This window comes from Diadema antillarum, unplaced genomic scaffold (assembly GCF_040938485.1).
Source record: "Diadema antillarum isolate AM-2024a unplaced genomic scaffold, OU_Dant_1.0 scf00000134, whole genome shotgun sequence".
In the NCBI taxonomy this organism is placed as follows: domain Eukaryota; kingdom Metazoa; phylum Echinodermata; class Echinoidea; order Diadematoida; family Diadematidae; genus Diadema; species Diadema antillarum.
This window is the reverse complement of record NW_027271023.1, coordinates 396,075-421,954: the sequence shown is the minus strand read 5'-3', so window position 1 is coordinate 421,954 and position 25,880 is coordinate 396,075. Positions and strand designations below refer to the sequence as shown.

The window sequence follows — 25,880 nt, the reverse complement described above, 5'->3', positions numbered from 1 at the left end:
AAGCTAAAATGTCATTCAGTCTCAATATGGTGGATGCAAAGCGTAAACCTACATCAAAGATCTAGTATCGTACACACTTTACTCTTGCATGAAAAGAAACACATGTACAATATGAAATGCGGCAATCTAGTACACATTAATTCTCGCAGAGTTAACTGATGCAGAGCTCTAGCTGCCTTGTTTCATGTTTTCTTGAACAGACTACATCAACAACATCTGCTACTTTACCAGATGCCCAGGGTATGTATGTACAGAACAATGACTCACACCAACATGGCCATCCATGCGAGTTTTAGCAAATTTGTTCAAGCATGCACGGTATGTGCCAACCCCAGATTACATTCATAGGGTCTACTGTACAAGCATACGGGCTAAAATCCAAAGCAAAACCGAACACAAATGTTTTCCACACACAACCCGACCTATGCTCAGAACTGCAACATCATTATCACTTTAGGAGACCTGAGAATAACGGGAGTTCAGAAAGTGGAATTTTCTGGGCATCACAAATTTACATGATCTTACACTTTTTCCTTAACCTCAGTACTCCTGATTTTCCACAAAGCACACACATAGAATTTAATTCAAAGTGATAATTGTCACAAAAGATAAGAGGATATATGCCTTTGCATGGAACAAATCCTCAAGGCATATACTGGTTGAATTATTTTGCACAATAATGCCACAAATACCCAACATTTCACAGAAAGATATACTGCATTAGCAATGATGAAAGGTTGAACTAAAAATCCAAAGACGCTCACACTGAAATGAATTTAATCTACAGGATTCCTGATGCATTCGGCATTCATGCATGAATACCTCAACTCCATTTCTCAAAAGATATCAAATGACATCTTTTTTACCACATGGTGGTGACCTACAGGCATATCCATCGTCTACACTACGTACTTTCATTTTGATTATTTACCATGATGATTGCTTGTACATGTACAAACTAACATCCATTTCAATTAAAAGATACTGTTTCCAGTTGAGCCAATCAGCTCATGCAATATGAGAAGAAAGGTAAGAAGAATTGTATGATCTATAGCATAACAAACTTATGAAAACATTGTAAACTATGATTTTAGTGTATCATGTAGCATGCACAATGTATCACAAGCAACACTTCAAGCAAGGAAAATTTAGGTTTAAAACAGTTAACATCTGTTTTAAGTTTGTTTTTTACTCATTTGCTTTTTGTATCACAAAGTGAGTAACAAGCTTGACTCTTTGCTATTCTTAAGCTGATATACTACATATTGACGGAAAGTGAAATTGAAAAACAGTCAACGCAAGACATATTTTTACAAAAACTTCTAAGAATGATGACAACCACTACAGCAATATGCATTTCCAACAGTCGACTGCTGCCATTAACAGTAACTATCATTTATAAGGAGAGTGTGGCACTTCAAAATCAGCTCTTATTACAAGTAAGTTCTTTGTATAAGTCTTTCGGGAAACCTTATCTGCCTGCTGATATCTAAGTTGATGCATTCTGTGAATGAAACCCTTCACTATCCAAATAGGCATTTATTCATTAGATTTGCAATGTAAATATTTATAACATAACTGTAAATTATCAATTTTTGCTGTTATGCATTCTTATATTCATCTAATTCCTTTTGATATAATACAGAGAGTACATGCCTTCAGTAGGTTCAATGCAATGAATCAGTCTCATTTTACTCATTCTTTTAAAACAGCTTCATATCTACAGTAGTTATCTGATCTTTTTTATCACTTTTAACCTGTCGAGGATGAGTCCCGAGTATACTCGGGCAGGTGTCTATGGGAAATGCGTGTTGTAGCAAAATTTGTCCATCCTCAATGGCTTAAATCAATAAGTATAGAATCTTTGCTTTGTCGATGCTTTAAAAAACTGTTGCAGCAAACTACGGTACGTACAGGGTAAAACTAACGCACAGATTTGGTATGATCTTGGTGAATACTGCAAGCACCAGCTTTCTATCACAAACAGAGAAGTAACATTTACATTGCACGTACACGTGAGCAGGTTAAAAAAGCGTTATTTTGATGGCACAATTTAGATAATTGACTTGCAGACTTAGTAGAAATCATCAATTTCTGTAGCATGCATTTTATACACACTACAGGTGTCTCATTACCTGTGATCCACATCTACTTTCACCTTCACATATCACTACATGGATCACTTGTAGTTTGACTTTCCTTTACTTCTGCTTCTAATGACATTCCCTTTGCCCTATGAGGACAACAATTTTTTTTTTTGGTTCTGACATGGAGTCAATTCTTTATCACTCAGTAACAAATCACTAGCATACCAGCTATTATTCACAATTGTATTCCAAGGGGGTTTGAGGAAACCTGTTTACTCATAACATTGACATATGGATCATTGGTCAACAATGCAACTGCCTAGCAATTGTAAACTTTTTTCTAACTTTCAACAAAAAGAATCATTATTGGTACATGTATGGTATTTTTTTTCACAATTCATATGTTGATACATGATTTTTAGGCTTCTTATGACAAGAGCATCAAAGATGCTTATATGTGGTTTACACAAGCCTGAGAAAGATACACATTGCAAAACTTAATAGATACACACAGTGCTCTTGGTACTGTACAGTATGAGTAGATGTAGTAAATTTCTTTTTCTTCCCTTTTTACTATTTTTTCGCATTTCACAAGTTGGCAGATATCTAGAAATCCTACTTGTAAAAATGTTGCTGCCCATAACAAACACGCATTGTATCATGTGTCTTGTTCCCAAGGTATGAATGCACAATAGCTTTTCTGCTGAAAACGGATTAAATCATTTCTCATTCCTTCACTGTGATTCTCAATTGAGAATATTCAATCACCCACAATGTCAGACAAGATCCATTTGGTGTCACATTCAATATATGAAATATATCCGTATGGCATAAACTCTACTATTTACAATAGTTGCACATATTTGCACAATTTATTTCATGAATTATGAGTAAAGAAAAACCAAAATACTCTACAACAGTACACAGAAAATGAAAAAAAAAAATTATACCCTAAAAACATTTTCCATTAAAATGAACCGGAATATACCTGGTCATGTACACATATGATACAAAATCCAACTGGCGGATTAAGGGTTTTGTTTTGGTTGAGGTGGAGATTCAGGTTTTTCCTTTTTTGCAAGAAAATTAGAAATTACTTATTTGAAATATTCCAGAGCATACAACTTCAAGACTTGTAAATTAAAAGATTATTTGATGAAAATCAGTTTTGAAATAGCTGAAATGTAAAAAAAAAACAAAGCAAAACAAAGTGGTTTTAATTAACAACGTTCATAAAATAAGCCTTTAATTCCTCTTGAAATTGTACGCTCTTTTATATTTCATATAAGTGGTTTCTAAAAATTCCGGTTAAAACCTGAATCTTTCAACCAAAACTTTCCCTTTTAAAAGCTCAAATAGCATGGCAAAGTCTTTACCAATACCATCCACATTTTGCAAATACTTTGAGCTACACAGAGTGGCACCAAGCTATGCACTACAGTATATACAGTAATACACTGTATATATATATATATATATATATATATATATATATAATATATTTTAATGGAACTTAGTGGATATGTACTTATTTGATTTTTTGTTTATGTCTATTTTACAGTAAGTGGAATCCAGATAATTCACTATTATTTGTTGCAAACTGCTACAAAAGACCAAAATACATAATTATATTGAACATGGTCTAAAATTGCTGTTATTATTGAAATTTTTATAATATCTGGTAGACGGTAGTCTAAAAATATCATACAATGGAAGACAACACTGCAGTGTAAGATTGTGCATGCGTTACCTCTACATAACCAGTGTGTAAAATCATCTGCTATACAAAGAATGCTACTGACAACATAAGCTGGTATAGGGATGTGATAGGGGAATATATTATTTATCAAAAGAATAGAAAAGGACGATATATATATTGTACTTACTATTTTCCTATTCAGGATAACGAGATCTTTTTCGGTTATATGCCTCTCCGTCGAAGGAATACTGGCTGCTGAGTTTCTGTCCTTACATCGCTGCTTGAATTCATGCAGCCTGTACAGAAGATACAACGCTGGAGTTGCGGCGAGGGTTAGTGTCCCAGCCACGGCTGGCTTGGCGCTCGTACTCATGGCAAATATTTGGCGCTGGCGGTGAAATTTCTGCACTAGTCAAAACGATACGGCGATGGTGGCTTTTCTACTCTACGCGGTGCTCGTTTGGACGAAGACAAGCATGGAAATGAGAGATGGGAAAGCACTTGATTTTGCGTGGAAGACATACAGACAGACGATGACAGTTACACGGCCATCTTGTTCCTTCACACAACACCGGCGGTATAATGTTTACAGTCAGTGCGTCAGCGGCTTTATCATGTCAACGCCGAGGCAATGGTAACCGAGTGTGTAGTAGGCTATTGGTAGTACAAGATTGTGCTGGTGGCGTACAGTTGTTTGGCTTCCTTGTGTGGTTGCGGTATCGGACACGAATACTAGTATACAGTTGAATGGGCACGGTGGTGTGTGAGTTTATGTTGGCATCGCTGGCGCCGCGCGCATCGCCGTCAATGCAAGTATCGTGCATGCATGATAGGATGAATGTGGATCGAATGCCATTCACTGTGTGCCCCGGTGTCGCCAAGAGTACAACGTGTGGCGCCACGAGTTTGGTAGCTAGTGGCGTGACGGATCTACCACTTGATTGCAGAGCAGGGCCAATCTCGATGTTTTGATATGCTTAGCTGGTTTTTATGTCTAAGCTCGTGTTCTTAAAACGTGATTGCATTCATGCATTTATTTCAATTACTATAAAAGCAAGGTTATTTTTAAAAGAGCATTGTTTCCTCAAAAAACACTACTCTCTCTCATCAGTCTGTATCCAGTTTATTTCCCTTCATTTTATGTTTCAACTGTTCTTTATGTGTGTGTATATTTATCTATGTATACATATACATACAAATAAATGCACATAATATCTGCATATATATATATGGGATATATGTATGTATACATATATCATTTATATACATAAAGGGAGATGCATAAAAATGTAGATGTGTGCATACACATAATTATATGTATACACATACATATAATTATGCATAGAAAATGTAATACATACACCCACTTTCATTTACATTCACACATATACACGCTGTACACACACACATAATCTTCAAAACGTTTATACAATCACTCATGTAGACATGAAAATACAATTACTCATACCAGTCTTTTAGAAATCAATTTGACACACACACTTGACACAATTACACACACGCACAACACATCTAACACGATTTCCATCAATGAACAATTTAATACATGTATTTCCTTCAATTTCATGTATCTCTGACATTTACATTGATATCATATTGTTGGTATTTCTTGCATGTCTATGTATCTATCTTATAATTGTCTTCTGTATATTTGCATTTCATGTATGTGTCATGCATGCAAACAAAACCAATTTTCAGAAATGGACAATAAAATTGATTTGAATTGATTTGAATTGAATGAAATTGAATGAAAATGAATTGAACTGAATTGTCCATTGAGTTAGTACAAAAAAGTGGAAAGGAGACCTCGTAGCTTTTGAGACCACCTTAATTTCCTTGCTTTATCAGGGATAAAAACAAAAGAATATAATAGCTATGGGACCTGCAAAATAACCTTGTTATACCAGGTACCTCATTATATCCGGCCTCGTAATAACGAGGTTCCATTGTATGGGTTGTATTATCAAGAGTTGTTTGTTGTTGAAAGTAGGAAATTGCTTCATTTTCTGAAGGGGACAATGGCTTTCCTTGAGAGTGGTTCAAATGACAAAAGGGGATATATAGAAGTATAGTATAGATGTTGGGCAAAAGGCTTTGAAGAATATATATCTAGTCAAGGGCGATGATTATACAGTAAATAGGCAGACAGACACATTCACAATCAAACAACAAGAGGCAATTAATTAGATAGGTATGACTCCAGAGAACAACATCTAAAATCATCTAGGGTTTTTGTTGTTGTTGTTGTTCTTGTTAAAGAGAATTTATTCCTTTCTTATTCTTTGACAATACAAAGTGTGTACAGCAAGAATGCACAATCCATTATGTGCTCCAACATAATCCACTTTGCAGAAAACTTTTTTTTTCACAATTACAAAAAAATTACACATTTACAATTTCTTACATTTCCATACACTTTAAACAGAAAGTGTATAAGAAAAATAACTTACTAAAATATATCAAGATAGGCAAAGAATGAAATAAAAAGAATGAAGTACCTCTCTTTAAGGTTCGCTTTATAGCGAAATAGACTACACGTAATCATTATTTGAGCTTGGTCAGCATGAACACTGGGTTATTACCTTGTGAAGAATGCCGTATCCAAACCAGGTTGCATTTTAACACATTGACAATAGGGTCTCATTGCTACAACTATCAACATGGTCATACTCAAACTTGATAGAAATAAAGGGTAGCTCTTCAACTACTTAGTATACACCCTTTCAAATTGACAGTATCCATCCTAGCTCATGATTTCTCAGGATGCTCATCTCAGACTAGCATCAAAGTATTAAACACTACCAGGAGCCTCTTTCACAAGTGTCAGTGCAATGAAAGATATCTTTATGAGAGCAATTTTTGTGTGATAGGATGTTCCCTTAATGCTGACCGCTGTCTGTCCGGGAATGGCATAACTGTATGACGAATGCCATCCAACCCTAGAGCAACAGAAATGGTCCTTCAGTAAGATGCATTTGGAAACAGCAGTGTTCACACATGAACCATCTTACAGTCTCACATGTATCAAATATTCAAATCTGCACAAAACAAATTGTGTATGTCTGCATACCAAAAAACAAATAAACAAACAAACAAAAAACATACCGATGCACACTTAGGAACACATTCTGAAAGGAAAAAAAGCAAACTAACCAATATATTTTGTTTAAAAAGTGGGGAAATGATAAATACAAGCTAAGCTGACCAAATATCTATTTTAAAGTCCTGTATTACAAGGGATTGCTTTGGGGGCAGATGAAGAAAAAGCACAATAAATATTCCTAAGTCCAGTTAAATTCTAAGAGCACAATATGCAATGTATGTTTCAAGTCACATTGTGAAAGTTGAATAGTGGCTTGGTCAAAGCTAATTCTGGAGTACCAATAAATTCAACTTATTGCAAAATGAAATGCATTTATTAAAGACTACGTAACATGAGAAGAGAAGGATGGCACGATTGAAACAATATTCATTCGCTGCCAAGCAGGCTGCATTCGAAAACCAAGAATAAGAAGCTGGCCTACTAGAATAGAATTGCCTGTCAGCAAATGTGTGCATCGAAGGGCACACTCATCGCTTAAGTTTTACTCTGGTCGAGATCCTTCAGCTGTGTATGTACTTATATAGAGATCATTGATCAGTGATAAAGCTGTACACAATATATTACGAGATTCTCGAGTATATCCCAGTCGGATCAGCCTTCCCATAACATAACTTGTCTCATAACAAGACATTCAGAATGAGAGCGGTCATGTTAATGCAGTCCGCCCAGTGAAAACCTGGGCAAATATAAAATATATAATAGCCTTTATGTACCTTTACCACCAGCTAAAAATCACCACTGCATGAAATTCTTTGTCTTGCCTCACGTGGAACCCAACACATATCATGTCTTTGTTTTGGAATGCCTTCTCCTTATTCTTTTCTTATAAGATTTTGGTCATAACATTTGTTTTCCATCAGTATGGCTCTTGTGGACAAAGAATGCTGTAAAGAGTGGTTGAGCCAATGAATACATTACTCAGGATGTGGAGAAAGCTGTGAATGCACACAAATAAATGGTAGCTAAGAAATAAAAAACAAAATCATCGAAAGGGAGAAAGGTAAAGCAAACAACACAAAACAACATTTTGAGCCATCCTATTCTGTGTCTGATGTCGATAAAAAGTCACTATTTCTTGATGATTCCCATGGGTAAAGGAAGCTAATCAAATCTTAGTACACATACACCACTCCGTCTTTATTGGAAATAACAAAACTGACAGCGATGCTTGGGGTAAAAGAGAAGGTACAGAAAAGATAAAATCATAAAAGTACTCCCTCACGGCAAGAGACAGTTGTATGAGGTGGTTCACATGCATCCTAATTTTTACACACATGATAAGAGACATGATATACTAAGCCACTCCTCCCACTTTCTTTTTCATGCAGATTCATCAAATCACCATGGAAACATGACACAAATCGGATAAGACTCAAAGACTATCTTGCTGTTCTCCGATGCAATCAGACCCTACAAGCAGAGCATCGAATTTGTGATGAATCCAAACTTGTAGACAGATGCCGGGTGAAAATTTGCAAAATATTCTCTCTGGCAGTTTTTGCCTTGCAGCAGTAGCATCGTTCAAGAGTGACATGGCTGAAGTTGGGTTGGATGCTGTCGGAATTCCATCTTCCTGTTTTTCCCGCATCATGATGATGATGATGTTGCAAACACAAACAATGTCTCGTCTATTTCACTTCCTCTCTCGAGAGATGCTACGAGATGAAAATGGTCTCGTCCTTGCGCTTCCTCTGCATGATGGTGCCGGGCTTGTTCTGGGCGTCGGGGTGGCTGGAGAGCTCCGGCGGACAGGAGGAGACGGGGCTGGAGACAAGGACCTGCTTCAGGTCGTAGAAGACGTTGCTGTCGTCCTGCGTCAGGAACGTGATGGCCGTCCCCGTCTTGCCGGCACGACCCGTACGACCGATGCGGTGGGTGTAGTCTGGGGACGGACGTTGAGAGGAGTAAAACGGAGTCAGGAGGAGAGTGAAAATTATTTTATACACAATTTCTCATCAGTATTTTGCCCTTTGACATACATTTGTTGTTGTTATTGTTAAGGAATAGTTCAAGATCAGAGTCATACGTTTATACATAAGTATATAGGGGGTAGACATGTGGTATTTGACATACCAACACTATTTGTTCTAGTATCTAAATCATTGTCCATTCTTCTAAGATATTTCCACCACTCATTTATCTGTTTCTCATTATAATTCCTTATTTCACTGACAGGCACAAAACCTTGAAGGTTTGGGGCTTCTTGTCTCACTAACAACATTTTGCAACACAAAAATGTGCACAAATCTACCAGAGACTTGAGTTTCCTATAGTCTTCCTGCAAGCACAGAGAATAATATCTGGTGATACATAATTCTTTTTCTCGGCCCAAAACGGACGAACAACTGCATCAAGAATAAACTTTGACCACATGCAGACTATTCCGTCTTCTTTACCTTCTATATTCTTGGCCATGTCGAAGTTGATGACCAGCGACACATTTCTGATGTCGATACCACGGCCTGCAACGTCCGTCGCAACCAGGATGTCCTTCAGTCCCGCTTTGAGACTAGCAAGAGCGTACTCACGCTGCTCTTGGCCCTTCCCTCCGTGAAGTGTTGTGGCATTGAACTGTGGGAGATCAAATCAATTGATAATGATTCCAAGAGAATGTAATTCTCCGCAAAGCAACTCATATTAAACCATTCAGGATGGACTGATTTTGCTACAACATGCATTTCCCATAGACACTTGCCCAAGTATATACGGGACTCGTCCTCAACGGGTTAACCCATTGAAGACTCGCAGGTGTCTATGGGGAAATATGTGTTACAGCAAAATCAGCTCGTCCAGCAGGTTGATATAACATGATAGCAAACAGAATAATATTGACCAAAACCATATTTTTCTGCTGTGAGACTCTCAAATGTACGTTTGCAAATGCCCAAGTATTAGTCGTTAATGAATATCTTTGATAATTCTATTGCAGAAAAAAAAAAAACATCTTGACCTCTTGACCTGCAGTCGTCAATGACAGTTTCACGTAAAGTCATAACCTACATACTGTACCACGCAATCGCAATATCAACAAGAACAACAGTTTTAATTAAATTGCTCTTGATGTCGAGCAACTAAGACAGGGTTGCATAGAAGCATGAGACAATAATCCTTTAGATATTCTTGTTGGTACTCCAGGACGGTTTGACTAAAAGTCAACACACATCACAGTGACCCATTACATAAACAACAGAAAACTAAACAACAAAAACATACAGTACAGGCAAGGACACAAGTCCCTAAAACTTATACATCCACCTTCTCCGGAAATATACAAGACAAGAGAGGAAAAAGGTTTCTAATCATAACTTACCCCCATTTTCTCCAGGGACTTGGCCAGGACATCCACACCCTTCTTCTGGTTGACGAAGATGATGATGGGCGGGTCAATGCCCTTCTCCAAGAGGCCGATCAGCTTGTGCCGCTTCTCCTGGTTGGACGTCATGTAGACGATCTGCTGCACACGCTCCGTCGGCTTGCCCACGGAGCCGATGTAGACGACCGCGGGCCGTCGCAGGTAGTTGCGAGCGATGCGCTCCACAGCCGGAGGCATAGTGGCCGTGAACATGACAGTCTGAATGGACGGGTGGTTGGGGGGGGGGGGGGGGGGAGGGGAGAATAACAAGACCATGTGTTGCAAATATCATTCTTAGCAGTCGATTTGCCACATGAGCTATCCAGAGTTAAAAAGTGTCAGTAAATATGTCATGTGATCGTCATCAAAGGGTGTGCATCAACAAGGAACGGTTTAAATGCAGTTCTCTTCGGCTTACTATTAATGCCCAAAACATGCAAGACAATTTCATTTAATACCACGCTCTTACTGATCAATTATCCCTCTGGACATCGACTCATTAATTTTTTGCATCAGACTTTGTTATAATAAGATCACTTGGACAGATTCTGGTGTTGTTCTGGTTGTTACAGGAACTCTTTACTGCATTCAAAAAGGTTTACACGCAATAACTGGGAGAAATTCTTCCAATCAACTATTAGGAAACAGTCACTGGTTCCAAATATGATATTTATACTGCAAGCTTACAAGTTGAAGACTAGTCCCAGGTATACTTGGGCAGGTGTCTGTGGGAAATGCCTGATACAGCAAATCAGCTCGTCCTCAAAGGGGTAAAGCTTACATTGTACTTGTAATCTTTTTTCACATACCTCACAATTATACTGGTCCATGACTTTTGATTGTGTTTGACTGAAGAAAATATTTTAAATAAAATCAAGTTTGTTTCTGTTGCAATAGAATCTCATTCACCAAACTAAACAATCAGCTTGACAAGGTGCATCCTTACTTGTCTGTATTTCTTCTTGGAGGCAAAGTTTGCCAGCAGTTTGGACGTGTCTTCTGCCTCCTCAGTGTCTGGCTTCTGGTTGTTGACTGGAAGGTAGTCCAGAATCTTCTGGACGTCCGGCTCAAAGCCCATGTCAATCATTTTGTCAGCCTGACAGGGACAGAACACAACAACAACAACATAAAGACTGATATTACATCACGGTGGCAGCTGATTATTCCAGCTCTGCACATAGCAACTACATAGCTTTTTTTCACAGTCTCAATTCTGGGCATTTAGAAAAATTTCTCTGATCTTAATGAATAAAAGTTACAAATCATGACAACAGATTATCGAAGTTGACAGTCCTATAGTATAAAGTAAATGTCTACCTACAAGTTTAAACAACACTTACAATGTATAATGGCTTTTAATAGACAGGCATTTGATAAAAAAAGAACAACCTTGGATCATTTCTTCTTTAAGTTTGGTCCCTTCCCATTGATGTACCTTATCATATCTGTATAAAACAGAATCTCACCTCATCCAAAACGACGTAGGTGCACTGGCTGAGTACCAGGTACCTGTTCTCCAGCACGTCGATGAGACGACCGGGCGTGGCGATGACGATCTCGCACCCCAGGCGGAGCTTGAAGCCCTGGTCCTCGCGGGAGATACCTCCGATGATGGAGACGGTCCTGATGCCCAGGGGCTTGCCAAACTTGATGGTCTCCTCCTCAATCTGCTGGGCCAGCTCACGGGTCGGGGCCAGGATGATAGCATAAGGGCCCTGGTCTGCATCCTCCTCTCTGTGGGCCGGGGGAAAGAATTGAAGAACATATTAACCCATTGAGGACTAGTCCTGAGTATACTTGGGCAGGTGCCTATGGGAAGTGCGTGTTGTAGCAAAATCAGCTCATCCACAACAGGTTAACAGCTACAACTCTATAAATACAGTCAAACCTGTTTACAGTGGCCTATAAATACAGAAAAGAGTGGCCATCATAAACAGGTGACCACTATAGACAGGTTATCAAACATTTGGAGCGCATTGCATAAACATGTATAGTGTATGTACGTGTTTTATGCGTTGAAAGATGGCATTATTAATCCCATTTGCATGGCAGGTGAATGCAGTGGTGGCAATCACTGAACTACTGTCATACGCCAAATATTTCGCGAGATTTTTATTTTTGCAAATTTCGCTAATCAAGTGCTATACGCAAATTTAAAGACACACAAAAATACTGACTCTGATCTCGACCATGAATGTCATACACAAGCATACACTTTCTCCATTTAGTACTGCACTCCATGATCGCGAATTCGACCACTTGCGAAATCGTCGGGAAGTCCCAATTTGCGAAATACTAGACTCGATGAATATGTTGTGTATACAGTATTTGCTATGCATGATTGGCATGGCTGCAAAGCAGAAAAATACACTGAATTTTGGGATACGCTCACTTTTACTTTTGAACGAGTTTCATGTCTTGTGAAATGCATGAAAATTTCCACACTGCGAAAATGTCAACTTTGACATATGAAATTGAAGAGAATACATGAAAATAAGCTTACATACTTTCTACAAGATTTATTCAAAGATTTAAAGATCTATCTCAAAACAGCTAGCACATTACTGTTCTGGTTCCAAAGACATGTTTGGCGTGCGCCTATATCCTCCAAGTCATGTAATTGTGGCAATGTCTGCATAAAAATGTACATCTCACAAAAGAATCTGCATATGCGAGTGAGTAACACGGCTACACATTCCAGCTGACTCGATTTGTGCTTGCTCTTTCTGCCTATTTGCAATCACCGGTGACATGATATTGTTTGAGAATTGGAATAAGACATCATGGCACTATCTTTATCTTGATTATTCATACCTTTTGATCTACAGACCTGAGGCATAGCATGCGCTTCCATCTCTGCAAAGTGTTTTTTTTTTACGGCAGGGTAGGGAATATTCTCAGGCTGCACAGACATCCACAGTTTAAACTATCACATGGAGTACTGGAATGTAAGGATGCACATAAAGGCTGAGAGATAAAGCTCCCTGGGGGTCAAATCCAGGTGAAACACCTGGCTGTCTGAAGAGCTCACCAGCATACCTTTCTATTTTTGGAAGAGTGGTGATCCAGACCAGCAGAGGAATGAGGAAAGCAGCCGTTTTACCAGACCCCGTCTCGGCCACACCGATGACATCACGGTTCTGCAGACCAATGGGGATTGCCTGCCGCTGGATTGGTGTTGGATCCTGTGGAGGGGGGGAGGGGTCAGAGGAGGAGGGAGGAGGGGGGAGGAGGGGGACAGATCAAAGAGAATGTTGGCATATTTGGGAGTCCCAAGTTTTAATTGCATTGCACACGTTTGATACTGACATTATTGACAAAAGTGTGCCTAAGGCACATGTACAACCTCACTTGTGAATGAATGTCTCACATCGAGACACATAGGCCCACATAAATTGTACCTATATACTTACATGAATACAGATACATAATTACATCAACATGATGCTTTTAAAGTGCATAAGACTGTCATTGCATCTTTACACACATAAAAGAGGAAACATAGGACAGAAAGTTGCTATAAGAGATATACATAAGACATTCAAAATGCTTTTTGAATTAATATGTTGCCAGGACAGATTTAAACTTTGGTGTTAAGGAAAAGTCCTTCAAATTAGATGGGCTACATAAATGTGTCTACAAGGCTTCCTCCTGAGCATGTATTGTAAACTGCTAAATGTAATCGATCTCACAAATAAAGTCACTCTCGGTAAGCCCCCCACAGATCGTACCCACCTTGTATCCAACTTCCTTAATGATGTCTTGAATGTGCTGGGGCAGGCCGGCCTCGTCCCAGAAGCGGACGGGGTGCGGGATGTGGCCACCTTTGGTGGAGATGTTGAAGTCCTCGCGGAAGATGCGCCAGTCGCGGTCCATCATCTCCGCCAGCTTCTTCTGCTTCCAGTGCCGTTCATCCCACTTCTGCTTCTCCTCCTTCTTTTTCTGCTTCTTCAAGCGATTCCTGCAGGGGGGGGGGGGGGAAGGGGAGAAGGCAGGGGAGCGAGGAGTGAGGAAAACAGATTGATTGGTAGATGAGCTACTGAGGTATATTTGTCACCCATGAAAAAAAGAAACATGCTGGAAGAAAGAAACAGGCATTAACCTACTGATACTGCTAAATCCCTACCCTTAGCCGAACCATTATCTATCAATCACATCTAGTCATATCTAGAAATACACAAGAGCTAATCCACATCTTCTTTGTTACCTATGAAAGCAATAATAATGATAACGACTTTGTAAATAACAACAGAAATCTAATAATGATGATAACGATAATGACTGTATCATTGTCTTCATTACTATTACCTCCGTGATTATTGTCACTTGTACTAGTAGCAGTGGTAATGAAAGTAGTAGTAGTGGTAGTGTTGGTGTTAGTAGTAGTAGTAGTAGTAGTAGTAGTAGAAGTAGTAGTAGTAGTAGTAGTAGTAGCAGTAGTAGTACTAGTAGTAGTAGCAGTAGTAGTACTAGTAGCAGTAGCAGTAGTAGTACTAGTAGTAGTAGCAGTAGTAGTAGTAGTAGTAGTAGCAGTAGTAGTAGTAGTAGTAGTAGTAGTAATGGTAGTAGTGATGGCATTAGTGGCATTAGTAGTAGTAGTAGCAGCAGTAAAACTGTACTAGTTGAAGTAGGAGTAAAATCAGTATTATCACCAACATCATCATGAAGATCACCACTGTTGCTGACAAAAGTCTGCTGCTGGGGTCAGCACTTACTTTTCTTGCTCCTTTTCCTGCTGTGACCGCCTCTGGTCCAGGATGTCCTGGTAGAACTTGGAGGTCTTCTTCTGGGCCTTGATGTCGATGCCGGCGATGCTGCCACGCCCATAGAGCTGAATCTCGTGATGCTCCTTGTAGCTGTGGTAACAAAATAACAATTGAATGAAAGGGCTTCTTGATCATAGAATTCCAGTGAAATGGCAACCTTTGCTTGATACATGAAACAATTGCTACCACATTTTTTTTCCCCGAAGGCTTTACTCAGCATGATTCAGAGTCATAACATTGAATTAATCCTTAATTTGGGAATATATGACTGAAGAAAACAATTCCCCTTTCATGCATTTGTGTGGTAATCACGACTGTATCACGCATATGTAAACAAACAGCTTTATATAATCTCTCTCATTCACGTCTCGAGTTGCACATTTCTTTCTTGATCAGGCAACAAGAACATTGGATGACAATCATGGTAAAGATTGAAGTACCACATGCTCACTATAGCTTGGCTCTGGCAACCCAAGCAACTGCAGCATTTTCAGCCTTTAGTTGTTGGAAATATTACCAGCATTCTGCAAGCAAAAGGCCTGGACTATGAACCCATCATTTCCTAGAAACAACATTCTTGAAGTTACTGTATCATCTTTCTATCATAATTTGTACTATTCATTGTGCATGTTTCATTCCACAGGGGAAAAAAAATTGATAGTGCCTTCATCTGGTGAGAAAACATGACATTTGTGTCAGAGCCTTTTTTCTTCACATACGATAGATTTTAAAAATACTGAATTTAGGAAAATGTGCTACTATTTCTCTCTCAAACTGGCAAATTTTGGTCAATTTCTTTCTGATCAGAGTGCGAACTTCATGAACCAAAGCCATTCCATCCAATTTTTCTCTAATACATGATACACAATTCCTTTACAGCAAAATTCAGAGGTGCCAATGTAACAATAGGGTTTTAACCAGCAAAGTTCCCTGTTATAAGGCCCTAAGAGGAGTAAGAGAATGACAGAGGTGTCTTACAGTGGGTTGTAGTCAGCAGACGTGTCTTCACCTGGATCCCAGTCAAAGACAAATTTCCTGTCGTTCAGGCGACGTACTCTCCGCTTCTTCTTAATGATACCAAGATAGCGGTCCTGCATGGAGTTGAAATTGAACAAAATATTATAAAAGTGGAAACTTTTGCAGATTTCACGTAACCAGAAACTGGTGCGAAAATAAAAGCACACAAATATTTTTGCTTGTCATAGGTATCACTATGTAATGTCTTGATACTGGGAAATTAAAAAACACACAAAATTTATCTTACTCTGCAGAAAGCGAAACAAATTCTCACGCGAAAAAAAAATCCACTTTCACAGTAGTGCAAATGAAGAAATGACATACGTATAGCGTTTTCTGTACAAGGAAGTTTGTAAGAAAACAGTATAGAATGTTGGTTGGTATCCTTTCGTTTGGCTAACCTTTATCAAAACACACACACAGAAAAGAGATATCCTATGAATATATCTGATATGAATATATATATATATATATATATAGTCAAACCTATCATAGCGACCACCTGTATATAGCAGCCACCTCCTGTATACGACCACTAAAAACAGTTCCCTTTGAGAGAGAAGGCATGTTACAGAACATGTCTACAGCAGCCACTTGTTAAAAATGGCCACTTTTTCCATCTCCCTCATCTACAGTAACAGATTACATGAAAATGTGGCTATCTTAGGCTGCGTTTATCAACTTTCCCCTGTTTAAACGGCTTTCCAAAGCCCTTTCCAAAGCCCTGTACTATTAATGTGCCGCTTGTTTTCTAAGAAGGGACGCCGAAAAGCAATTACCATCATAAAGACTTATCTTCCTTTGAGAGTAATGAGTCATGATGCAATGCCACATGAATCAATTGTCTTCCTATCTGTGAGGCAGCTCCAGTTTAGCACATAATTCAAACATTTCTTAGTGGCGGCATGAGACTTTGGCTGCGTTTATCAACTTTCCCCTGTTTAAACGGCTTTCAAAAGTCGTTTCCAAAGCCCTTTCCAAAGCCTTTTCCAAAGCCCTTTAGAACGGATTCCAAAATAGTTGCGTTTATCAACTCTCTTCGCGAACACGATAACCGGCCTGTCACTGCACAGCAGCTGCATTGCGCAATTCGACCCGAGGAGAAGAGGTCATATAAGGCGTGCATTGTTTGTAACTGCAGTACAATACTACAAAGCCGTTTCAAAACAGCTTTGCATTTATCAACTTCAAAAGGCTTTTACAAACAGGTTTCTGAAAACCTGTCTAGGAAGCCTGTTTGGAAAGCCACAAATTTGCGGCTTTTGAAAAGGCTTTCCGAAAGGGCTTTCAAAACAGCTTTGCGTTTATCAACTCGTAAAAATTCCTTGAAAGCTGTTTGGAAAACCTGTTTCTGCCAAGAAAGGGAGAGTTGATAAAAGCACCCTTTCGAAAAGGCTTTCCAAAAGGGCTTTCAAAACAGCTTTGCGTTTATCAACTCGTAAAAATTCCTTGAAAGCTGTTTGGAAAATCTGTTTCTGCCGAGAAAACGCACCCAATATCAGCTCAAATCAACTGAGCTCTACAATGTATGCATCCTTCAGAACAATGAAATACTGTTAATGCAGAAATTTGAGCAGTACATCAATTTTCATGTATTTCGCACTACTTTTGGCTAGTTTGAATCTTAAAACCTGCAAAAATATCTGTACAATTTTCTCTGCACATTTTGAATGAGTTGAAAATTGTGCAGTGCAAATTCAAGAACCCACGAATATGGATTTGAAAGAATATATCGTCTATTCACCCATCTGCACAACATGAGGGTTTACCATGAGATTGCTGCACAGCCCTGGTAAGTACCTCTCTCTAGATAAAATCAAAGTGAATTTGTACACAAATAATAGAAAATAATGTGGAAGATCCTGCTCCACCCACTTTATGTCAAAGCCCTTAAGGTAGGGTAATTTCTCCTCAAGGACCTTTTGACTTCACTCACTGTCGCTCACTAATATCTGAAATATGGAGAAGGAAATTCCCAAGGGAAATTTGTTTTTCCTCATTCACTGACGCAATTTCCCATCGCGCTCTGTATCATAATCAGGGGCCTTGCTACATTTTTGGAACAGACGATTTGATCAGACTTGATTAGATGTGATGGCGGATTTATTCCTACCTTGATGGCCTGTTTTTCCTTCACTTCATCCCTAGACAGCTTCTCCTCCTCCATGTTGTCATCCCTCATCCTTCTCTCTCTCCGCTCTCTTCGTTCCTTCTCTCGTGGATCCTCTGTTACAGACAAATTTACAGATTGAAGGCTGAGTGAGACTGTGCAAATGATCATAACATTACCGAGCTCTTGTCTTTCATTCATTCATTCATTCATTCAAGCGTATGGCACAGTGTGCCTGGTCAATACCATTTGCCGATTAATGCTAGTCACCTGGGACGAACCATGAGGGGTCAGCATCATTTACCTGTTTTTTTTTTTGTATGGGTGGGTAGGGGGACCACTTCACCAGGTTGGCACATTGCTCTTTGAGATGAATGAATGAAGTGGGATCTTTTATATGCGTGTGTCATGGTGAACACACACATGGGACCTCCATTTAATGTCCAATCTGAGGGACAGAGTGTTATGCCTCTTACTAGAGGGGATGGAATGTCTACACACAACATTGCTCAGTGAGACTCCGGAATTGAACCCGGTACTCTTGGATGTGAAGGTAGATGCGCTACCGACTAAGCCATATCCCTGCCCTTGCCTCCAAAGTAGCTGGATTACAGGCGCACGCCACAACGCCCATCCAGCTCTTGTCTTCTTATGAAGAGGATGGAATGAAGGAAACAAAATCTTTAAACTTTTTTAATATCTGAGTCATCAGTACGCATACATGCATTGACAGTGTTAATGAAAGCAATACATTTTACTCTTTTTTTTTTAATACAAATATCCAAACCATCTCACAACCGCACATACAGATATCTAATTGCCTGAAAGTGCTTCTTAAACGAATAAATCTGCACAGAAACTACACGGATGGCAAACATGAACACACTGGCCCACATTGTGGGCATAGGTCGATGGTCAATAGGGGGTTACAAACTGACTTCAACCCTACATGTATGGAATAGGGTGATGCTGTTGTTTGTTTTGCGTGTGGTGTTTTTTTTTCTCTCTCTTTTCTTACCTCTTGACTGTTGAACCATCTTAACAAAGACATTCTGCTTCTTTAAATCAGCCTTTAGGAAGAAGCAATTGAAACTTTTTTCAACACTCTATGGGCTACGGTGATACTTTAAATACTGCTCTTACCTCTTGACTGTTAAGCAATCTTTTAAAAACTATACAAGCAATTGAAACTTAATTCAAAACATGGATTACAGTCATGCTTCTGTTACTTCTCCTACATGTTGACTATTGAGCAATCTTGTCAGTCATTGTACAGTTGTTGTATTCTTAATAGCCTCAAAGAAGAAACGATTCAAACCGTATTCAACACTCTAGGGCTAGGCTGATACTTCATATATTTCTCTTTAAACAAATTGACTGTTGAGCATTTTTTTTTCCAAAATTGATCTGCATTTTCTTAAAGCCTCTAATAAGAAGCAATTAAATCCTAATTCAACACTCTTTGGGTTTGGGTGATACTCAGGATACTCCTCTCACCCATTGACTGCTGAGCGATCTTCTCAAAGTCGTTCTGCTTCTTCCTGGCCTCCTCCGTCGCTGCCCTCTGGGCATCCACTGCCTCCTGTCTCCGCTGCAGGGCAAGCTTGGCTCGCTCCTCCTTGCTGAGAAACTTGGGCTGAGATCGGGTAAAAAACAAGAAGAGGAGCAGATGAAGGACAACTCACACAAATGGTTGGAGATCAAGGGATCATGGTTGTAACATGCTGCAATCTTTTTTTCTTTTTTTTTGTGGGGGGGGGGGGGTTCATTCTTGACTCTAGTCACCAGCAACAACCCTAGATTGTAGATTGTTTACACGTGCCTGATTTACCCTACTATTTATCCTGTGTGACAAACATACCAGTTGGTTTCTAAATATACAATACTGGTACTTTTATTGCGTACATCAGGAACAGTCATAGCTGCTCACCATGATCGTTAGTCTATAGCATTGAGGCCGTGGGAAGACACATTTAAAAGCTGGTGTAGATCCATCAAGCTTTCATTTGGTATCTACAAACATCATCACAAAGGTTTGCCTGTACTTCAAGTCAGTCAGTATGTTTGCAGTGTGGCACATGTTGATCAAGTTCATGCGTATGGCTTTAAGAATGCCAAATTGTTTTAATGAATCCATTGTCATTCTCCAACCAAAGACATGCATAGGGTCATGCTGGTATAACACATGCTCAGTCTTCTGAATATGCTGTTTATTTTACCTTAGCAGCTTTTCTCTACTCCTGCACTGGCTACAATGCATGTACATGTAGTCTTACAAGACATGATGACTTGCATGTTCAATAACACAGAAGTACCTGGCACTCTAAACTTTTCTTGAAATGTCTGAAATCACATTTACTGAATATGCCATATATGTGGTGAGTCTAATTTTTCACTCATTGAGACTTCCCTACAATTTCGCAAGTGGTAAAATTCACAATTGTGGAGTACAGTACTGAACAGAGAAATGTATGCATGCAAACCACATTCAGACATTCACACAGTTATTATTTTCATATGTTTTTAAATTTGTGAAAAGCACCCAACATGTAAAATTCATGTAGAAAAAAACCTCACGAAATATATTGCGTACACAGAACTTTGCCTCAATTTCCCAGATCTGCTTTTATGGTATCATTTCTCTACAAAATAAACATACATGTAGGAGTGAGGTTGGGTTTCGCTGTGGGTCCTTCACAGATTGGGCAAATTGTTGCTTACATCACTGGCACGAGTTGCACACCACACTTCGATCAGCAACATTCATTTCATGGCCACATTCAAAGGTTACCCTCTTGGAAAAAATATTAACTGCTCATCCTAACAGTACTGAAACAAAACCTATCATTCCAGCACATATAAGGAAGTTCAAGGACTTACTCTTAAACTGACAGAAGATGGATTTTCACACTCTCATAGGAAAGTGAATTACTGGGATGGTATGAACAAAGTTGAGACACACATTTATTCTCATACAAACTCTCCCCCCCCCCCCCTACACACACACCCACAAATACTGTAAAAGAGGGAATTTTTGGGCAAGTAATTTTTATGAATATTTAAAAAGTTATGAATTCATGAAGATTACTCCAGTTGTGATGTCACATATGTAGAGTGATATAAAGAAAACATACAGAGAATTCCACAATGACTCTTTCCAGAAATATAGAAATATGGTGAATTCTGTTTACATTTTCTTAATATCATCATCATCATCCTGTAATAAGGTCACAAACTGTTGCAGTCTTCTCATCCAGTGATGGCAGCACTGAAACTTTAACAATTCATAACTTTTGAACAGATTGTCCGATTTTCCTCAAACTTTCACTGATGTGCTCTACTAATATCGCTGTATTCACTAAATCCACACATTTATTTGGGTGAACCTGTCCTTCAACTCTTTAGTTTACGAGCCATGTTCGCACGCCCAACTCAGTCGACGGCATGTCAACGTTGCATATTCCACTCACATGCACAAGCCCGCCCAAAACAATCGATAAATCACCAAATGCCGCAGTACAATGAAAGCTTTACTCACAATTCCATTCCTGTCACGTGTAGCTTACATTTTATATGGTGATTGACTATCAAGGGGTGTTCCTCACTGGAATTGGCAGTACAATCTAATTTTTCTGTCATGGTTTGTATGCAAAAGTCATGCCTCTTACACAATAATTTAGCTCACTGGTAATTTGAAAGGAGAACAATAATAGATTTGTCGTACCATTTACATTAAAGCAAAACTTGGCATTTTCTCTACAACTTTGCTCATTATATGTCCAGGGTAACAGAAATCTATAAAAGTTACATAGATTTTAAAAACAATGTTTTTTAAGCATGACAACATTGCTCTCTTTTAACAATGTGGCACACAGGGGGTTTACACCATGCCAGATAAAGAGTTAAGGAGCTAAAAAGGGCCTGCTCTAGCTGGAAATACCTTAGACAGGGCTTCCTGCTCAGCGTTCTTCCGAGCAATCATCTCCTCCAGAGACAAGGGCTGTTTCTTGTTGGACTTCTCGCCCTCCTCCTCCTCCTCATCTTCTTCCTTCTTCACACTGTAAGGGAGTTTTTAAACAATACCATTAGTATCAATCCACGTACCATATATCTGTTCGCAAAAAAGGAAATACACCATTTCTTTTTGCTTCTTCGCCAATTCTGCACAGAGCCGTTCCTTAATCATAAGTTACGCTTCTTGAATCAATTTTGGGCTTCAGTTTCTTGACAGCCACTCTACTGCCCCCATTATTGCATCTCTACCATAGAGAGATCCCAAGCTACCAATGAAAATTGAGGAACATTCAACATAACAGCAGCATGCCCATATCATATAATCTGATAACGGAAGCAGTCTGACAGTACCGCAATAAAAATCGATGATACACTGAACATATCAACATATTTCAATAAAACTGTGTGGTACTGCCACCAATCAAACAACATATTCTAGAGAATGAGCACATAGAACATTGATGCTGGGAGAAAGAGAAAAATGCCCACATGGAACAATAGTGAAACTATTAGTCAGCAATACTACAAATAGACTTCAAACTCTGATTTGTTTCACAGATTGGCAAACATTTTTAAGTAATTTGCAATAATTTTTTTTTTTTCATTCATGCAGTGCATATCTAACCTGGGCTACTCTGTAAATACTGTAGTCTCAACTAATTTCGCCCTCTTCTGTGATTCTCTGGTGGAATATCATACAGCTTCCATGCTCAGTAGGCCTACATACAATTAATTGTTTTTTAACTATGCACATGAAGATTAAAATACTCTTAGAGTTGCAACTCACTGTACAACAACTTATACTTTTAAATTTTAATCAAAATAGTGTAATTGCTATGATTCTAATAAATTAACAGTAACATACGAACAGGAGTGAATTTACTGGAATATATTCACAAAAATGTAATTTTGGTGTAATTAAGAACTGAGCTATTGCATACTTTAAAATGTGCTACTAAACTTATTTTACACATGACAAATGTATCTTGTTGGATTATTTGGATACAGGAAGGTAGGAGAATTTGGAAAAAAGAAAAAAAAGATGCATTTTTTAGCCAATAAAATGAATTACCTTTTTGACTTGTGACTTGGTGACTTTGAGCGCCTTGATCTGTCTCTCTTCCTGTCCCGATCCTTGTCCCTGTCCCGATCCCGATGTCGGTCACGATCTTTCTCTGACCGCCCCCGGTCACGGTCGCGATCGCGGTCATGCCGGTCCTTGCGGTCCCTGTGGCGGTCACGGTCTACTTCGCGGTCGCGGTCTCGATCTCTGTCTCGGTCACGGCTGTGATCGACGTGTCTCTCACGATCTCGATCCCTCGATGACATCTTAATCGCAGAATATGCCTACAAATTGTATACCCCAACAAGGTGTGAGAGTAAAACATTATGATGATGTGATTGGAACCTACAAACTGTATGAATGAACAGTAGACACTTTTTTTTTTCAAATATGGATACTTTAAAGTACAAAGACAGCGTATTTCAGTTTCTGGGGATTTAGAATGGCACGACTGCATCACTACCTCATCTGACTTTCAATCAATTTTATAGGAAATGGTGGGACTGCAAGTTTCCTCCTATTAATTTAGTTCTTCCTTTTACGGTACAGTGCACCCCCAATTTAACGAACACAGTTATAACGAAATTCCGGTTACTGTTTGAAGTAAAAATTCAGGCCGCAACATTATCCACTCTATGTATTCTTATTGTTTAGTTGTTCGGTTATAACGAAATTTTGATATAATGAAAGAAAACTGCCAGTCCCGGGGACTTTGTTACAACAGGAGTCCACTGTATCAGTCTGCACATGTAGTAGTCTTGAACACTATCAGTAGTAGTTGATACAAAAGCAATGAAAATGTGAAAAATAAAAGGCATAATATTGTGACATATATTTTCTAGATCTCTATCATATCCCATTCTGAACAGTTTTCCAGCATTAAGAATGACTTGCCACTGTTCAATTCAAATCTACAAAAAGAAGAGACATGAAATCATGACAACATTTAATACCACGACTAAAGCTGTCTAACTGTAAAAATGACAGAAATAGGACGAAGTACAATGTATTAATAGAAATGGGGAAACAAGAAAGATTAGTACTTTTGCACGACTGAATTGTTTTAGCGTACATAGATGTCGTGAATGCCACCAGGAGCTATCTAACCCTTGCAAGCACGTCCATTATTTTTCATGCACAGCTTGCCAGAAAATCGGCTCAGGTGTTACACCACAAGCAATAACAAGGGTATATAATTTTACGACTACCGTGTGCTTAAAGCACACGATAGTCGTAAAATTTGATCTGTTTTCATCGTTGCAAAGTTAATTTGTGCCACTTTTTTCCCATCAATTTTGTGAAATTACATGTTTACAATGTACATTGTATCTCGTAATCGTATCTCGAATTTCCCCACAGCACTTCTCTGACTCTGAGCTGCAGTAACCAATCTACGCTACCTACAGATAGCCTAAACCAGGTCAGAAGAGCAAATGCTCATGCCTACTGCAAGCACAGTAGCATGCCAAATGATGCCACTCTGTACTCATGTAGCTCTGCAAATGGAGAAAATCAGGGGGTCTTTAATGCTGTATTTCGCAGAAATAATCTGAATAATAGCAGATTTATATCTACAATACATTTTTTTTTAAATTAAATTTTGCTATTAAACTTGTTAATCGTTAATTTAAATGTCTCTATTCTAGACAGAGTGCAGACCATTGTCATTGATTGTCAAGGCCTCGACCTATTTGTAAACTTTACATTGCCTCGGAAAAGGCTAGATAGAAATAGAATCCAGTTTGTAGACTAAATTACATTTTCAGGCATAAATAGATGGGGTGGAGTACCTCAGGCTGCACTCATATTAATTCACACGATTGTCGATACCTACGTCTACGATTACGAACACGAGACTCCGCTCCGATCCCGAAAGTAAAACCAATGCAATGCCATGGAAGCTCTACACTGTAGACTAGTCTGGCCTAGCTTGTTTATACCATTGTTTACAGTGCAGGCCTCCGCACAGCCGGAGCCAGCAGCTCAGCTCAGTCAGTCAGAGTCAGACTCAGACATTTAACGTTAGAGATTATGTCACTGTCGCTGATTGTCAGTGCACACAAGACCAAAAGACCCAGCTGGAATAGCAATAGATGGGACTGTAAAATTTACATTGCACCGAGTTTAGACTTTTAACATTGATTTCGAACCAAAAGCTGAGGAACTTGCGACTTGAAATATCTGTTACACACTTACACAACTATGAAGTTCTTGCTGCAGTAAGTTTTGTTCAAAAGTCGAGCAGTAAACCCTTTCGATTCGCGGAATTTCACGTTCAACGAGAGGACAACAACACTTGTTGGGGTTAACATAACCGCAGCAGCGACCCCATACGGACAAATACGTACCGTAAAGGTACAGCGCCCCGCGACGGGGTTAGGGTTAACACGACGATTCCTAAACGTAGCTACAGAGGGCGCTCAGCGCAATAAATAGAAGAAAAAAAAAACGAGAAAAAAAAAAATCAATGAGAAGAGGGGCAAGGGGGGGGGGGGGAGATTTTTTTTTTCCTAACAAACTGTTTAAAGTTACTGAAACCCTTGCATCTGATTAGCTACGAGCAAATATCGGACAAAATACTTGATGAGATGTCCCCTGAGTTGAAAAAGTAGCGCCAGTATGATGTGTTCAGAAACTCTTTGATTTAAAAT

General features: G+C 39.0%; 2 protein-coding genes across 2 annotated transcripts in view; both read right to left on the bottom strand.

Annotated features, from left to right (window-relative positions):
• Positions 1–4,454, bottom strand: part of LOC139720871 (uncharacterized) — a 62,588-nt gene extending 58,134 nt beyond the window's left edge. The window contains exon 1 of the mRNA XM_071632203.1: positions 3,974–4,454. Coding sequence (XP_071488304.1) covers positions 3,974–4,159 — 186 coding nt within the window. The 5' untranslated portion in view covers positions 4,160–4,454. The remainder of the gene's footprint in view (positions 1–3,973) is intronic.
• Positions 4,455–7,892: 3,438 nt separating this feature from the next.
• LOC139720869 (probable ATP-dependent RNA helicase DDX23) lies at positions 7,893–25,533 on the bottom strand. The gene is made up of 14 exons (XM_071632202.1): positions 25,426–25,533; positions 23,239–23,513; positions 22,093–22,210; positions 19,650–19,788; positions 18,156–18,268; positions 16,004–16,116; positions 14,975–15,115; positions 13,995–14,220; positions 13,299–13,444; positions 11,726–11,993; positions 11,206–11,355; positions 10,218–10,478; positions 9,304–9,478; positions 7,893–8,789 (listed from the first exon to the last, which is right to left on the bottom strand). Exons 2-14 carry the CDS (start codon positions 23,493–23,495, stop codon positions 8,563–8,565), a joined length of 2,334 nt encoding a protein of 777 aa, XP_071488303.1. The 5' UTR covers positions 23,496–23,513; positions 25,426–25,533; the 3' UTR covers positions 7,893–8,562.
• Between the last annotated feature and the right edge of the window lie 347 nt (positions 25,534–25,880).